The 14,278-nt window shown below is 46.2% G+C and overlaps 1 protein-coding gene across 1 annotated transcript in view; it reads right to left on the bottom strand.

Annotated features, from left to right (window-relative positions):
• The window catches only part of Alk (ALK receptor tyrosine kinase), a 703,407-nt gene that overhangs the window by 10,495 nt on the left and 678,634 nt on the right, over positions 1 to 14,278 (bottom strand). The window contains exons 24-26 of the mRNA XM_060364669.1: positions 10,319 to 10,416; positions 7,690 to 7,782; positions 4,559 to 4,660 (exon numbers count right to left, since the gene is read on the bottom strand). Of these exons, the coding sequence (XP_060220652.1) occupies positions 4,559 to 4,660; positions 7,690 to 7,782; positions 10,319 to 10,416 (293 nt within the window). The remainder of the gene's footprint in view (positions 1 to 4,558; positions 4,661 to 7,689; positions 7,783 to 10,318; positions 10,417 to 14,278) is intronic.

Genomic DNA, 14,278 nt, shown 5'->3' with positions numbered 1-14,278 from the left:
GTGACTGGCTCTTTGATCACCTTCCCCTGGTAAGGGAGACCAGCCTTACCAGGCCACAGAGGAAGACAGTGCAGCCAGTCCTGATGAGACCTGATAGGCTAGAGCCAGATGGACGGGAGGAGGACCTCCCCTATCAGTGGACTGGGGGAGGGGCAAGGGAGGAGAAGAGGGAGAGAGTGTGGGATTGGAAAGGAAGAAGGGAGGGGGTTACAGCTGAGATACAAAGTGAATAAACTGTAAGTAATAAAAAAGAATAAAAAATTAAGTATAAAAATCAGTTTGTCTCTCTGAACAATTCTGCCAATACTTTATAAAATACGTCCCCCTTCCCTATTGGCTTTTGATTAAAGGCAGGGCTGTTTTTAATAGGCACACCCACCTTTTCCTTTCATCTGTTTGCTTTCTGCACTGACAATACTCTAACTTTTTCTGTCTGTGCTTTGATATCAAGCAAGACATTTCCCCCTTTTTAAAAATGTATTTGATTTCCTGTTATTTGTTTTAAAGGACTTTTGAGACACAGTTTATTAGGTTCCAGAAATAATATTTTTCTGCTTTGATGACAATTTTATTTTCCACTCTTAGTTTAATGATCAGATTTTGGAGAAAGAAAATCTATCTTTGTTCTAGCATCTTGATGTAGTTTTCCGCTCTTGGTAAAACAATGCCCTAAAGTGGTAGAGAAAATACCCTTCTATGCAGCCCAGATGATTTTACTGTTACTATGTTGGTGAAATTAGCTGCCTGCAAACTGCCAGGAACATGAATGTGATCTTTCTGACCTCTAAGGGGAAAAGAAGGCACCCCCTTCAACAAACAAAGAAATCCAACAAGGAAGACTTTGCAAAATTATAGCTGTACAGTCTCTGATTGGCTATAGATAGGTAAATATAGACAGATACTCATTGGTGATTGCAAGTGTCTTTTGCTGTTATTTTAAAAGACAATGTCCAGACTGTGGCTCAGGCTGGCCTTAAACTAAATAGCCCAGGTTGGCCTCAGACTCCCAACCTTCCTGCCTAAGCCTCCTGAGTGCTGGGGTCACAAGTTTGTGCCACCACCTCGAGAAAATCTAGGTGTTACTTTGCTGCCTTGAGGCCAGGGCTTCCTTTTTTTCTTGACATATTCCCTTCTATTCAGTCTTCCTTTGTCCCCTCCACTGAAGTTTAGAGTTCAGTTCCCTCTTTTTTCTTCAGTCTCTAACATGTGAAAGCATACATTACTAAGACTCTGTATCACATAATTATATTTTTTTGCATTGTAAAATTGTTATTAAATATTACCACATTCCTTTTTGTGCTTTTTTTTTTCTTTTCCTCACTGGATCTTGTACTGTGGATGAACACCACAGGCATTAGTGTATCCTTTCTGTACTGCTCAACAGTTTCTGTCTATCTTTCTATCCCCTGAATGAGGAGGGCTTAGGCTGCTGTTGTCTTTTCTGTTTTGGAAACTATGTGGCATTTGGGGTCCTTGCCCAAGTCTGTCTGTGTCACCCCTTCTCTACTGTGTCACACTCAAGAGCACAGGGTCATAGGGCATTCATGTATTCAGAACATCTATGGACTCGCTGATGTTATTCTGCCTCTGGGTGGGCTGGGTGGCTGGCATCCTCTCTTTGGTGCCCACGGGATTCCTCTGGAGGGCTTGTTAATACAGATGGCGAGTCCTCTACCCCTGTCGCTCCTGGAGCACGAGGCTTGAGGTGGGGGTGGGGCTGCTGAGATTTGGAGTTGCTGATGATGAGTTCCAGCTTGCCCACTATCTCTGGCCGGTGCACCCCACTTCGAGACCCAGCAGGTTAGGTCAAGGCAAATATCAGGGGCCTAGAAATACCCAAGCCTCACGCTCAAAATAGGCAACATGGATCAGGAAGGGGTGACTTCCGTTTCAGGACATTACCTCATTTGGGCTTTCAGAACTCTAGGACATTTCCATTGTCTTGTGTTTTCTGTCCTAGGAACCATTGGCATGTCACTCCAGTGCCCTGACTTCTACCTCTGACCATTTTCTCTGCCCCGAAGCTTGTAGAGCCATTATCAGCGCTGGCTTGGAACCTCATGGCGGTGTGCTTGCCTATGGCTCTCAAACTGTGTGGCTTGGCACTAGTGGGTGCCTTTCCACTGGAGATGCACATCCTAGTCTGGAAAAACGTTCCTTTATTTCTTTGACGTTTTTATTTTCTGTGCTTCCTGTGTCCTTCCTGGGACTCTATCAGATCAATTGGTGGTAATCCTCTCAATTTTCTTCTTTCTTTTCTACATCTCTCATCTCTTTAGAATTGTTTCGGTTCCCCGAAGATTCATTTAATTCTGTATTCCAACCCATCCATGACTTTTACATTTCAGTTATCAGATTAAAAATATAAACCTCATTTTTTAATAGAATGGTTCACATTGTGAAGGGATTGTATTTTAAATGCTATGTTTCCATGCACGCTATACTTGGCTTTCAACTATTTTTAGCCTCGCATTAACATGGTACATTTATTATAATGAGTGGGTCAGCATTAAGGCTTTATTAACTAGTCCATAGTTATTTAGATTTCTGCAGTTTTCACTGAAGGTCCCTATTCTCTTCCCAGATTCCATCAGGACAGCATATCACGCCGAGCTGTCACAGTCCCTCAGGCTTCTGTGGGCATCCTTGCTCTTGCTGGCCTTGCCAGCTTTGAGCGGTCCTGTCAGGATCCAGCAGGGTATCTCTCAGCTGGGACTTAGCTGCTTTTCTCATGATGACACGGGGGCTAAGGAGTTTGGGGAGGACCACAAAGTGCCATTCACATCCCTTCATCCTGGGAGTATGTGCCACCAAGGTGATAGGATGCTGATGCTGGCCCTGGTCTCCTGTGTTTCTCAACCGTGAGTCTCTGGTCCTTCTTTTCCTCTCCCGTGTCCTTGCAGGGTTGCTCTGAAAGCACATGGCTTTCAGAGGGTCTCCTTGGGGGGTGCCAATCACACTCATTCCTAAAAATGTTCCCCTTGAACATTTTCCATTTTCCTGTGTGTGGATGGTGGGCAAGTGTGTGGACACATGTCTATGGTGTGAGTACAGGTGGGTACGGGTGTATGTGGAGGCCTGAGGTTGCCGCTGGTATTCATCTTCCACCACTCTCCTACTTTACTCATGGAGGCAGGGCCTCAGGAGAACTCACACACTGTCTAACCCAGGTCATCAGGGGGCTCTTTCATCATGGTGGTTTGAATGAAAACGGATGGTCCCCACAGGCTCGTAGGCAGTGGCACTATTAGGAGATAAGGTTCTGCTGGAGGAGCTGTGGCTTTGTTGGAGGAAGTGTGTCACTAGGGGTGGGCTTTGAGGTCTCAGGAGCTCAAGCCACACCTAGTGGCTCACTCCCTTCCTGCTGCTTGCCAGGCTAGATGCAGAATCCTCAGCTACCTCTCCAGCGCTGTAGCTGCCTGTATGCTACCATGCTCCCGCCATGATGACCATGAACTAAGCCTCTGAACGGTAAGCTAGGCCCAGTTAAATATTTTTCTTTATAAGATTGCCATGATCTGGGCACAGTGGCACACGCCTGTGATCTTAGCACTTAGAGGCAGGCAGATCTCTGTGAGTTCGAAGGAAGCCTGGTCTACAAAGTGAATCCAGGACAAGAAAAAAAAAAGTTTTCATGGTCATGGCGTCGCTAACTAAGACATCTTAAAACATTGCCATTGAGTCAGCTAACAACTGTGGGCTTTTGTGACTAGGTCTTTCATGATTCTATGGCTGCCAGTGTTCTTGGTACAAGGAGGCCTTAAACTAGGAAGACTTTGAAAACTGCTCTTGCATATGATTAAGTACCTCACGATTGATGATGTCTATGCTGTCAAGATCAGAGGGACTTCAGTTGAATCTCTTTGGGGGAAAACAGCAGGCTTGATGGCAAAGGAAGGACAGGCCACGAGATTAAGGGGATGGAGGGTTGAGCCAGATGATTTGGTTAGTTCTTAAGCAGACCTTTAACCAATTTTCCTATTTGCTGTACCCCTACTTTCAAGCCCTGGGCCTTTTGGGACTCTCAGGAGACCGAGCAGCCTGGCCCTGGGTCTAAACGGTGGGTTTGGATGTCAGCATTGTTCTCTTCTTTGAAGTGAGGAATGACTTGTCAACGAACTTGCCCAGGTCTAACCTGTTTTAAGTGTTGTTTTTTTCTTTCTGTTTTTCTTATTATTATGGGGTTTAATGAAAGTCAAAAGACTTCTTTACTGGCGTGTGTGTGTGTGTATAAGTATGCTCATGTTTTGTGAGGGGTCTTGCGTTCGGTTCCCCTTTTAAAATGATAAGGTAGTCTTGATGTGTAGCCTCCCAGCATCACTGGGGCGCTTGGCAGACATCCAGGTTCATCTGGATCCCACTCCTGAATCACCAGCTTTCAGGGTGGGACCTTGTGATGTGCACTTTAAGGAGCCATGATCGCTTAAGAGCCTCACCCATGGCTCCTTCCTCCCCTTTTCTCTGGCAAAGGCACTCCGGGTGCAGTGTGGTCCAGCTGGTCCCATAGCATCACCTCAGGTCACAGTGATAGCTGGGGAACGGCAGCGGAGAGACTCACCATGTGTCTGTTTTCGAAGTAAATATTCCTTCCATGAAGGCTTCTGGGGGCATCCACTTCACGGGAAGCATGGCACAGCCCCCCTTTCTGTAGTAGCTGGCCCTGTAGGGGAAGAAGAAGAGACCAGGCTTGGATCTGAAGGGGTGAGTGAACAGAAGCCCCACCCAGAAGCTTGAAAAAGAGGCAGCAACACTGCTTGCCTGTGGGGGGAAAACAAAACAAAACAAAACAGAAATTAAAGCCAGGTCCTGGGTGGCTGTGGAGGAGAGTAGGGGAGCACAGATCACTTACTTAAGAATCGTGGTGTCACTTAATGGCCCACTGGAGGCACGGAGTTAAAGATCTATGCAGTGACTGAGATTCCCTGCTAGCAGATGTTTAGATTTCCCTGTTGGGCTTTGCTTATTGTGACTCACAATGAATAACGATGCTCCCACCTTATAAGCACAGTGTGTTTCTGATGACCTACAGTAATTCGAGTTCCAGAATGGGAGGGCTGAGAACAGGGCTCGTGTCTTATTCATTTCTGATCCTCCGTGGTCCTCGTACAGTGGCATTTCCTTCACTTGTAGGTGTTCAACAAATAACCTAGACAGCCTGAGGCTGCCTCCCATAACACACCCAGACAGAAGGACACAGAGCTGAGCAATGAGCTGGCTTAACGCATAGATGAATTAATTTATTAGTTTTCATCAGTAACACCATTGATGCAACTGGCTAATAAGAACTAATAAATTAACTCATTTACCTGTTAAGCCAATTCCACACCTAGCCTAGTGTTCTGTGCCTGTGTGTGTTACGGGAGGATGCTTCCCACCAGCTGTCTACACTAATTAATGACTTCAATAAACATGTTCTGAGTATTAGAATGTATCAAGTACTCTGCCATGTGCTGAGGACATAAATAAATCATGGGCTCTCTTTCTCCCAAGGATACAGTTCAGTGGAAGAAAGAAACACACATACACACCTGAAAATCCAGCACTGACACCATGTATAATACAGTAGGTATGGAGTTCTATAGATGAAAGACTGATTTTCTGTATAGAAAATAAGGGTCATGGCAAGGGTAGCATCACAGGGAGGCATTTATGGAGCTGCTCAAGAAGATCTCTCCAAAGACCATTCCTGGCCCAGGACATCTACAAATGCATGGGACTGGAGTGAAGCAAGGAGGGCTGAAGTCTGGAGAGAAGGTATTGCTTTGATTTAGATCTTAGGTGTCCCTAGAAGCCATGTGCCATAGCCTTGGTCACCAGGCTGGGATGTAATGGAACCTTTAAGTCAGTGGTTCTCAACCTGTGGGTTGCAAGCCCTTTGGAAAAACTGTCTCCAAAGATATTTGCACTATGATTCCTAACAGTAGCAAAATTAGTGTTACTACAGTAGCAACAAAATAATTTTATGGTTGGAGGGGTCACTACCACATGAGGATAAAGGGTCCCAGCATTGGGGAGTTTGAGAACCACTGCTTTAAATCACTGTTTTCTCAGAAGGCAGCTAGGTCACTGGAAGCATGCTCTTGAAGATGTGTGGACCACAGTCCGGTCATCCCTTTCTCCATCTTTGTTTTCTGGCCTCTATGAGGTGAATGTGGTGTCATGTGCTCTTTTTCCCACATACTATATAACACCAGAGGCTGGAAGCAACCAAGTCAGACATATGACCGTGGACTGAAGGCCCTAAAACTGTGGTCCAAAGTCAGCATTTTGTCTCTATTAATCCATCTAGCTCAAGTATGTGGCAGAGAGATGGAAATCTGACTTCCAGGAAGTTGTCGGAGAGAAAGACTCAGTAAGGCATGGACCACCGGATAACATACTACACTGCTGAACTTGAAATTGGAGGTAATCCCCAGTGTACTGAGAAAGCACAAGAAGGCATGCAAGAGACCTGAGGAGGAGGCTGTGACAGTTGGCACTGGCTCTCAGCCTGATGGTACCTAGAATCACCTGGATGATGAGCCTCTCTGGTCATGCCTATAAGTGATCCCTGTAAGAGATGCCTACAAGGGAAGCCTATAAAGGATGTCTATAAGAGATGTCTGTAAGGAGTCTTGAATAGGTTGAGGAGGACCTTTCTTCCTTAAGTTGCTTTTGTCTGGGTAGGTACGTTATTACAGAAACGAGAAAAGTAACTTAAGATAAGGGGTAAACGGCAAAGTGGGAGGTATGGATGTCATACAATGATAGCAGCAGTAGGTGGCTCCAAAGAGTTCTTCACTGTCCTCCACACAGGATGGCCTTAAGGTCCCAGAAGGACAGTAGCACCCTTGCCCCTGTGGAGATGCTTATCAATGCTCACCAAAATTCTCTGTGGTTTCCAGATATTCCTATGCATCTCTCAGAGAATGAAAGCTTTATTAACCATTGTCCCACTCATGTGCATTAGGGAAGGGGCTAATCAGTGACCCTGGAAAGAACAGCTTGCTCATCCCATCTAGCAAGTCATGGTTGTAAATGATCAGAAAAATAAGAAACTCCATCTTGGGAAGTAAAGAGAAAAAGTGCAACAGAACCACTACATTTTATATAAGAAACCCCTTATTTAGTACAATCATTATCACTACTTACAGTGTTGAGGACTGAGACGGGGCCTTGTAAGCACATGCTACATCAATCCCTCTGTTGGTAATTTTTATGCAGTGTTGGGAATGTGATAGAGAACAACAATGAAGCTGAACTACGGACTTCTGTGTTCTGAACTACATTTCAGTGTCTCTGAGTGTGGGCGAGGCCTAGCACGCGATCCTTCCTGGGGAGCTTGTGCCTGTGCTGAATGGCCCTGCTGTCATTTGGAATTTCTGAGTGTTTGAGGGGAGGGGTTGAGTAACACACAAAGCCGGTTCTTTCCACATATCGAGCGGTCACATTCTTCTCTGTTAGAATGCGGCGGGATAGGAGGGTTGGAACCAGAGAGCTAAGCCAAGAAGAAAGATGGTACCAAGTATAGCCAAGAATCGGGCCTGGGCACTGATTAAAGGTTCCCGTGTCTTGGAAGGCACTTAGTGGAAATCCATGTGGAAAGTTGACAAGATAGCAGATGATGTAGGTTACAAGCCATCGCACACATCCTTTTGAGGATACTGGATGGTGGAGGAAGGCTTCGGTGGAGCGAGGCAATTCTCTCACCTGTAGATGTCTCGGGCCATCCCAAAGTCTCCAATCTTTGCTATTCTTCCAGCTCCTGGACAGGTTAGAAGACAGTTTCTGGCAGCAATATCCCTGGGAAGAGACACAGACAAGAAAATGGAGGTTTTAACTTTATACATAAAATGTCCTAGGACCTTCACCTTCAGTGAAGTCTTCGCCCTGTATTTACGTGGCCATCTTATTCTTCCCTGACCAGGAACGGGGGAGCTGGTTGCAAACCGTGGTGGTTTGAACGGGAACTATCCCTCATAGGCTCGCATATTTGAACGCTTCCTGGTTTTTGGCCAGTGATTTGGGAGCGGAGTAGCTGTGGAATCTTTGGAGGAAGTGCATCAGCAGGGTGGCCTTTAAGAGTCCCACCCCACTTGCGGTTCACGCTCTGTGTGTTTGCTGGTGAAGATGTGATCGCTCAGCTTCCTGGTGCCTCTCTCACAGTGATGGACTCTCCCTCTGGAGCCGTCAGCCCAAATAAACCCTTTCTCTCATAATTGCTTTTGGTTATGGATGTTTTTTCTCAGCAACAGAAAAGTAACTGATATAACAACACTTATCGAGCTAGGGGCAGTGAAGCCAATGATAATATAAACTAGAACTTGCTGATCTTTCACTGTGTGCTAGGTGTTGTTAAAGTCCAATTCTCATTTCAATACACAGGGTGTTAAAATGATCTTCATTTTATACATAAAGAAACTAAGCTAACACGCCCTGAAGACATATGGCAGGGCATGAGAAATGCTGTCTGGTCTTGGGATGCCATTCTACACAAAGTATTAGCTAGTGTTTTGCCAGCAGTTTGAAGATGCGTTCCAGAACAGTATGACTTCAAGTTCTAATAGGTTACCATATTTCCAAACACTTCCAGTTTTCTTTTTTCTGTTTTTTGTTAATAGCCTCTATCGTTCTGACACCTGTGATTTTTATCTCATGCCTTTGCTAAGCTGTGCAGCCAAAGAGTCCCTTTTTCCGAGTTAAGAAGTTGGCACTCTCTTCCTGGGCTCCAGATGGCTCATTCTCCTGCCCCGAGCCTCTGAGGCACCACTTCTGGGCTTGTCCACCCTGACCCCCGACAGCTCTTTCCCCAGTGACACGCACATGGGAACCGAGGCCACAGCAGGAAGTCCAGAATGTGGTGTTAATCATGTTAAAGCCCTGCTCAGGAAAAACCACCATGTACCTTAGGGGGCACAGATGGTGTTTTTATACTTGGAATGGCTCGTGGAGGTTCTTATTCTTGGCTGAGGAAGCTTGTGGAGGATAAACAACTGTCTAAGATGGAATTTGAAAATCAGGATGGCCTGGGTTTCCCCCTCCCCACCCCCCAGTGGTTAGATCGCATGCTGTGCAAGCACGGTGGAATTTAGATCCCGCAGAACCCATACAAATGCCAGGGGTGGTCTGGGGTCATGCTTGCAACTCTATCACTGGAAGGTGGAAGGTGAACTCTCGAGGGTTAGCCATATCCACTCGACTGAGAGACCCTGCCTTAGTGAATAAGGTGAAAAAGTGATAGAAAATAATCCTGACGTCAGTCTTAGGCCTCCACATGTATGAGCACACGTGTGCACATGCTCTACGTATGTGCCCAAATATATGCAAAACATACATGCTTATATCCCAGCCCCCTTCCCACACACACAGAAGGTAGGAAGCTTGGGAAGATGATGTTTGTCTGTATTTTTAACACTTGAAAGCCAGAGACAGGAGGACCTGAATTTGAGGCTATTCTGGGCCTTGCTCTTCTGTATAGCAAGTTCTAGGCCAGCCTGGGCTACCCAGTGAGACCCTATCTTAAAAAATCAAATAAAAAGGGGATAGAGAGATGGCACAACAGTTAAGAGCACTTGTTGTTCTAGCAGGGGACCTGTGTTCAGCTCTCATCACTCCCATGGTGGCTCCCAACCATTTGTAACTACAGTTCCAGTGATCTGATAACCTCTTCTGAGCTCCACAGCTACCAGACACACACACACGTGGGCAAAACACTTATAGTCATTAAAAAACCTAAAAGAAAGAAAATAAAAGTTTACATTTAAGTATTTTTAAAAAGTATGACTTGGGGATAGTGGCTTAAGATTTTTCTGAGGTGAGAATTGGAGGCTGTTAGCCAGTTCCTAAGGCTGAAGTTGAATTTCTGAGGAGCAGTGGTTCACAAAATGTCTGAACACAACCCCAAAAGCATAAAATGGCATCCAAACAAAGGAAGACAATTAGCCATTAATCCTGAAGAGAAATATAATGAAGTAAATGGGGAAAATGTTTACATCTCCCAAAAGGTCTTTACATGGGAGTATATGAGACTATTGCTTAAAAAGGTGACTTTAATGATAAGGAAATAAATTTAATACCATCAAATACACGAGGAATTGGTATAATGGTACATACAAACTACCACAGGGCCCCAGAAGAAAAGCTCTGATGGAGATAGAAAATTTCCAGATGTTTCCTTTCATTTCAAACAGGTTCCCTCTCAAAGTCAAAGATGACTCACCCAAACTGTTCTGGAGAGAGGCCTAACCTGTTCTAAAAGGGGGGGGGGGGAATCTGCTCTTGGGAGAGACAGGGAGGCATTCACAAGGAGGCTATGAGGAGAGGAAGGCCACTGACTCACCGATGGATGAAGTGATTTTCCTCCAGGTACTGACAGCCGCAGGCAATGTCCCGAGCCACGTGCAGAAGATCCAACATGGCCAGGGAGGTGGGCTGGTTCTGTGGGAAGACAAGAAGGACTGCTGAGGAGGCTTACTTGGAAGAGAGGAAGATGGGAAATTGGCTTTGGTTGGTGAGGAGGTTGAACCCAGTCATGCTGCTCTAAAGGGACTCACTCCTTTAAAAACCATCTGCTTTGCCCTAACCATGGTCAAGAAATCCAACTTTTTAAAAAGGCATGGTTTTGTATATTTAAAAGCTCCTAAGGTGAGTCTAAAGTACAGCCAGACCTGGGGATATTTAGGCCACAGGAATCCGGCAGGGCATTCATCCCTACTCTTGAATGAATTCTACATATTCTTTGACACAAGACTTCATGCTACAAGCTGAAAAGCGGGCCTGGGAGAAAGCTAATAAAGAGTGACGTTTTTTGAACTCTTCTATTGTAATGTCTTTAAATGGTTTGTTTATTTATTTGTTGTATTTTCCCGTGAGTGTATGTGTGTGCTGTAAGTTCACGTGTGTAAGTGTGTGCTGCTGGCTGTGCATGTGTGTGCATTGGAGGCCCCAGGTTGAAGTCAGGAATCACTTGCTTTCATCTTAATCATTTTGTTCTGGGTCTCCACACTGAGCTGGTCAGTAAAGCATGTCTTGTTAGCCACTTGCTCTGGAAGTTCCCTGTCTCAGCCTTCTGTGGCTGAAATGGCAGGCAGGTTGCCATGCCTACATGGCATTTAAGTGAGATGAAGTAGGGGCACAAACTCCTGTCCTTTTGTGGCGGGCACTTTAACTACAAGTGTTTTAACTACTGAGCCATTTCTCTGGCCCTTAAAACGTTTTCGAACGTGGGGCTGGAGAGGCGGCCCAGTGGCTAAGAGCACTGGCTGCTGTTTTAGAAGACCTGGGTTCGAGTCTCAGCACCTACATGGCAGCTAATAATCGTATGTAACGCCACTTCCATTGCACCTGATACCCTCTTCTCCAGGCGCTGCACACACATGGAGGCAAAGCATCCATGCACACAAAAGCAAATGAACACATCTTTAAAAATGTTTTTAAACATTAATTTTTTAAGGTCTTGGACTAACGTGATTTTAAAAAGAAAACCTTTTGGAAAATACTGGGCAATTCATTGAGGCTGTTCTCTATGAAGCTTCTTCCATGTAAGTGCATCACTTGTGAACACACTCCTCTTGGCCGCTTGGACCGTGTCATGACGGTGACCTCCCATCTCGATCTAAATGCCTAAATTGTTTAGTCACGTGTCACTCTCCGGTGTCATACTTAGGCCGCTGTGTTTTTGTTTTGTGTTTATTTTACTAATGTCCCCAAATAAACTTTGAAGTACCCCAGACCTGGATTCTGAATACAGAGATCATCAATGAAACAAACGAATTTAGGACATCTGTTTTGGACTCGTGGGCCCAATGACCACACAGGCCTCACATATCAGAGGTCCTGCATATCAGATCTTTACATTGCGAGTCACACCAGTAGCAAAATTACAGTTATGGAGTAGCAGTGAAATAATTTTATGGGTGGGGGTCATTACAACGTGAGGAGCTGTATTACAGGGTCCTAGCATTAGGGAGGCTGAGAACCACTGATCTAGAGGGTTCAGGCCTGGATTCAGTAAACCCCAGGCTTAGAGGCCCAGCTATAACTATCCACTCCGTAGTGCTCTTGCTTTTCCGCCCCAAGTCCCTGGGCTATCTCTCGGCAGATTCTGTGGAGATTTACTGCTATTACCCTGTACACTAAAGGTCACATTCCTTTCTCACAGTCAATCAAGCACTATTAAGGTGCATTTTGTGACGCTGAGTACATGGGGGAAACCCAACAAATCCTCCCACTCTGCAGGACTTGCCCAAACACACCAGCAATGGGCGGCCCTGGAGGAAAGAGCTCTGCCGTGTAAAGCTGCTCCCCTGGGCCACCTCCTCTGCACAGAGGTGGGCCAGAGAGCAGGCGACGTGACTGCTACCTGGGCGTGGTTTCATGGACACTTGGGTGTGTAGTTAGCAAGAAGAGCCACCCAAAGGAAAAAAGTGGAGCCGAGTGTGATAGAGTAGGTTTGATGGATGGGGCTGTAATTCTGAAAAGGGGGGTTCTCTCAAGAGCACCCCTCAGATAGTACCTGCTGTTGAGATCAGAATGGGCAGCAGCTCCTGACTCTGACCTTCTCCAGGGTGGCACTTAAGGGGCAGTGGAGACACCAGGGAACTGCTTTTCCTGCCTGCCGTGCTGCATTCTCAAAGGAGATTTTAGGAGGCAACGAACCCCCATTTCTCATGTCTCTCCCTCCTGCCCCAATGTCCTTGGGCTTTCCAAGTGATGGGTTCCGGACACCCCTCACAGGAGGTCTCTCCCCTCTGCCGTAAGAATTCCATGGACGACCGGAGCCATGCCTTTCGATGTCACGTGCCTGTCTCCAGGACCTCTGCCAGCAGCTCCACTGAGACTCTCGGGGCAGAGAGAGGACAGGGACCTTGCTGGGTGGCAGTGACAAGTGAGAGAATCTAAAGCCCAGATCCTGGCAGACATGGGCAGTGTGGCAGTATCCATGCCCACCATGGCTTCCAGGCTTTCAAAAGGACCATTTGCGCAAATGGTATGGGAAGCTGGAACTGAGCCAAGACTTCCAAGTCCCAAGTTCTAGCCCTAGCTCTCTACTTCCTGTGGCCCCGGCATGTCAATCATCTTTCAAAATCAGTTTCGTATCTGTAAAATGGTGTGAGATCTGCACTTCACGGGGCGGTGTTGTTATGTGTGAAAGCAGGGAGGACCGTTAATGCTCATGAGACTGGTGAGTCTATTCCCCTCTGTCTTCTAGCACCCTCTTGTCCTCTTTTAACGGGAGTAGGGTGGGACTTCTTAGATGTCCAGATATGTCATCCAGGTGCTTGTAGAAAAACTGGAGCATCCTAAAGAGGGATATTTTATTTTCACTTATTCACTTCTCTTTGAAATAGGAGCTCATTTATTCCAGGCTGGCTTCAGACTCACTAGGTAGCAGGGATGGCCTTGAACTCCCGACTCTCCTTCTTCCATTTCCCAGATGTGTTCCACCACACCTGGTCTATTCAACGTGGGTATTGTGAATGCTAGGGAAGCCCTTAATCAGGTGAGCTACATCCCAGCCCAAGTGGAGATGTTTTAAACTGAGCCTGACAGGAGCCAGAGAGTAGAACAGATATCCCAGGGTTCTGGCCGCCTCTTTTTAGTCCCTGTGAACTGTGAGGTCAGTCTTGACTTGCAGTCATTAGGCTGTCAGACTTATTTATGTCCTCTGGCAGGGTAGGTGGCTGCTGCTCTCTTTGAGCTTGTCTTCTTTGTGGTGATTCCTTGAGAGAGCTAAGGTCCTTCCCCAGACCTGCTCTGCTCCAGTTCCTGGTGACTGGGGCCTCCTGAAGGTTGGGGGGAGGCTGGTTGTGCTAACCTCTGGGTGGCTGGAGGTGTGGAGTTTGGTCATTTCAAGTCATCCTAGTATACTCCAGCCCAACACTCAGTTTTTACTTGCACAGATGCTAAGGCCAAAGAAGGTGGGCTGCCCTGTGTCATATGGTGCCTGGTGGCCATGCAGGGCCTGGAGGCTGGGCTTCCTGGGCCCACCTTAGGGTTCTTAACAAGTATTGTCCCTTATCCATGATACCACAGGCACATAGGCTACCCTCATAACTATTCCAGTATGTTGTTGTTGCTGCTATTATTATTATTATTATTATTATTATTATTATTATTTTACAGAACACTAAAAGTCAGGGCGCTGGGTGTAAGTATATTCAGTGGGTTCAGAATCAGTGGATGGAGAGCCGGCTGGTGGCATGGCTGACATGCAAATCTCTCTCTGAGTTTGCCTCGAGTTTGCTGCTCCCAAGCTGTCACTGAACTTAGGCTATTGAATCAACTGTGCAGTCCTTGT

The sequence above is a fragment of the Meriones unguiculatus genome, chromosome 1, assembly GCF_030254825.1.
Source record: "Meriones unguiculatus strain TT.TT164.6M chromosome 1, Bangor_MerUng_6.1, whole genome shotgun sequence".
NCBI classification, from domain to species: Eukaryota; Metazoa; Chordata; class Mammalia; order Rodentia; family Muridae; genus Meriones; species Meriones unguiculatus.
The sequence above is the reverse complement of the archived record's forward strand: the minus strand, read 5'-3'. Positions and strand labels throughout refer to the sequence as shown.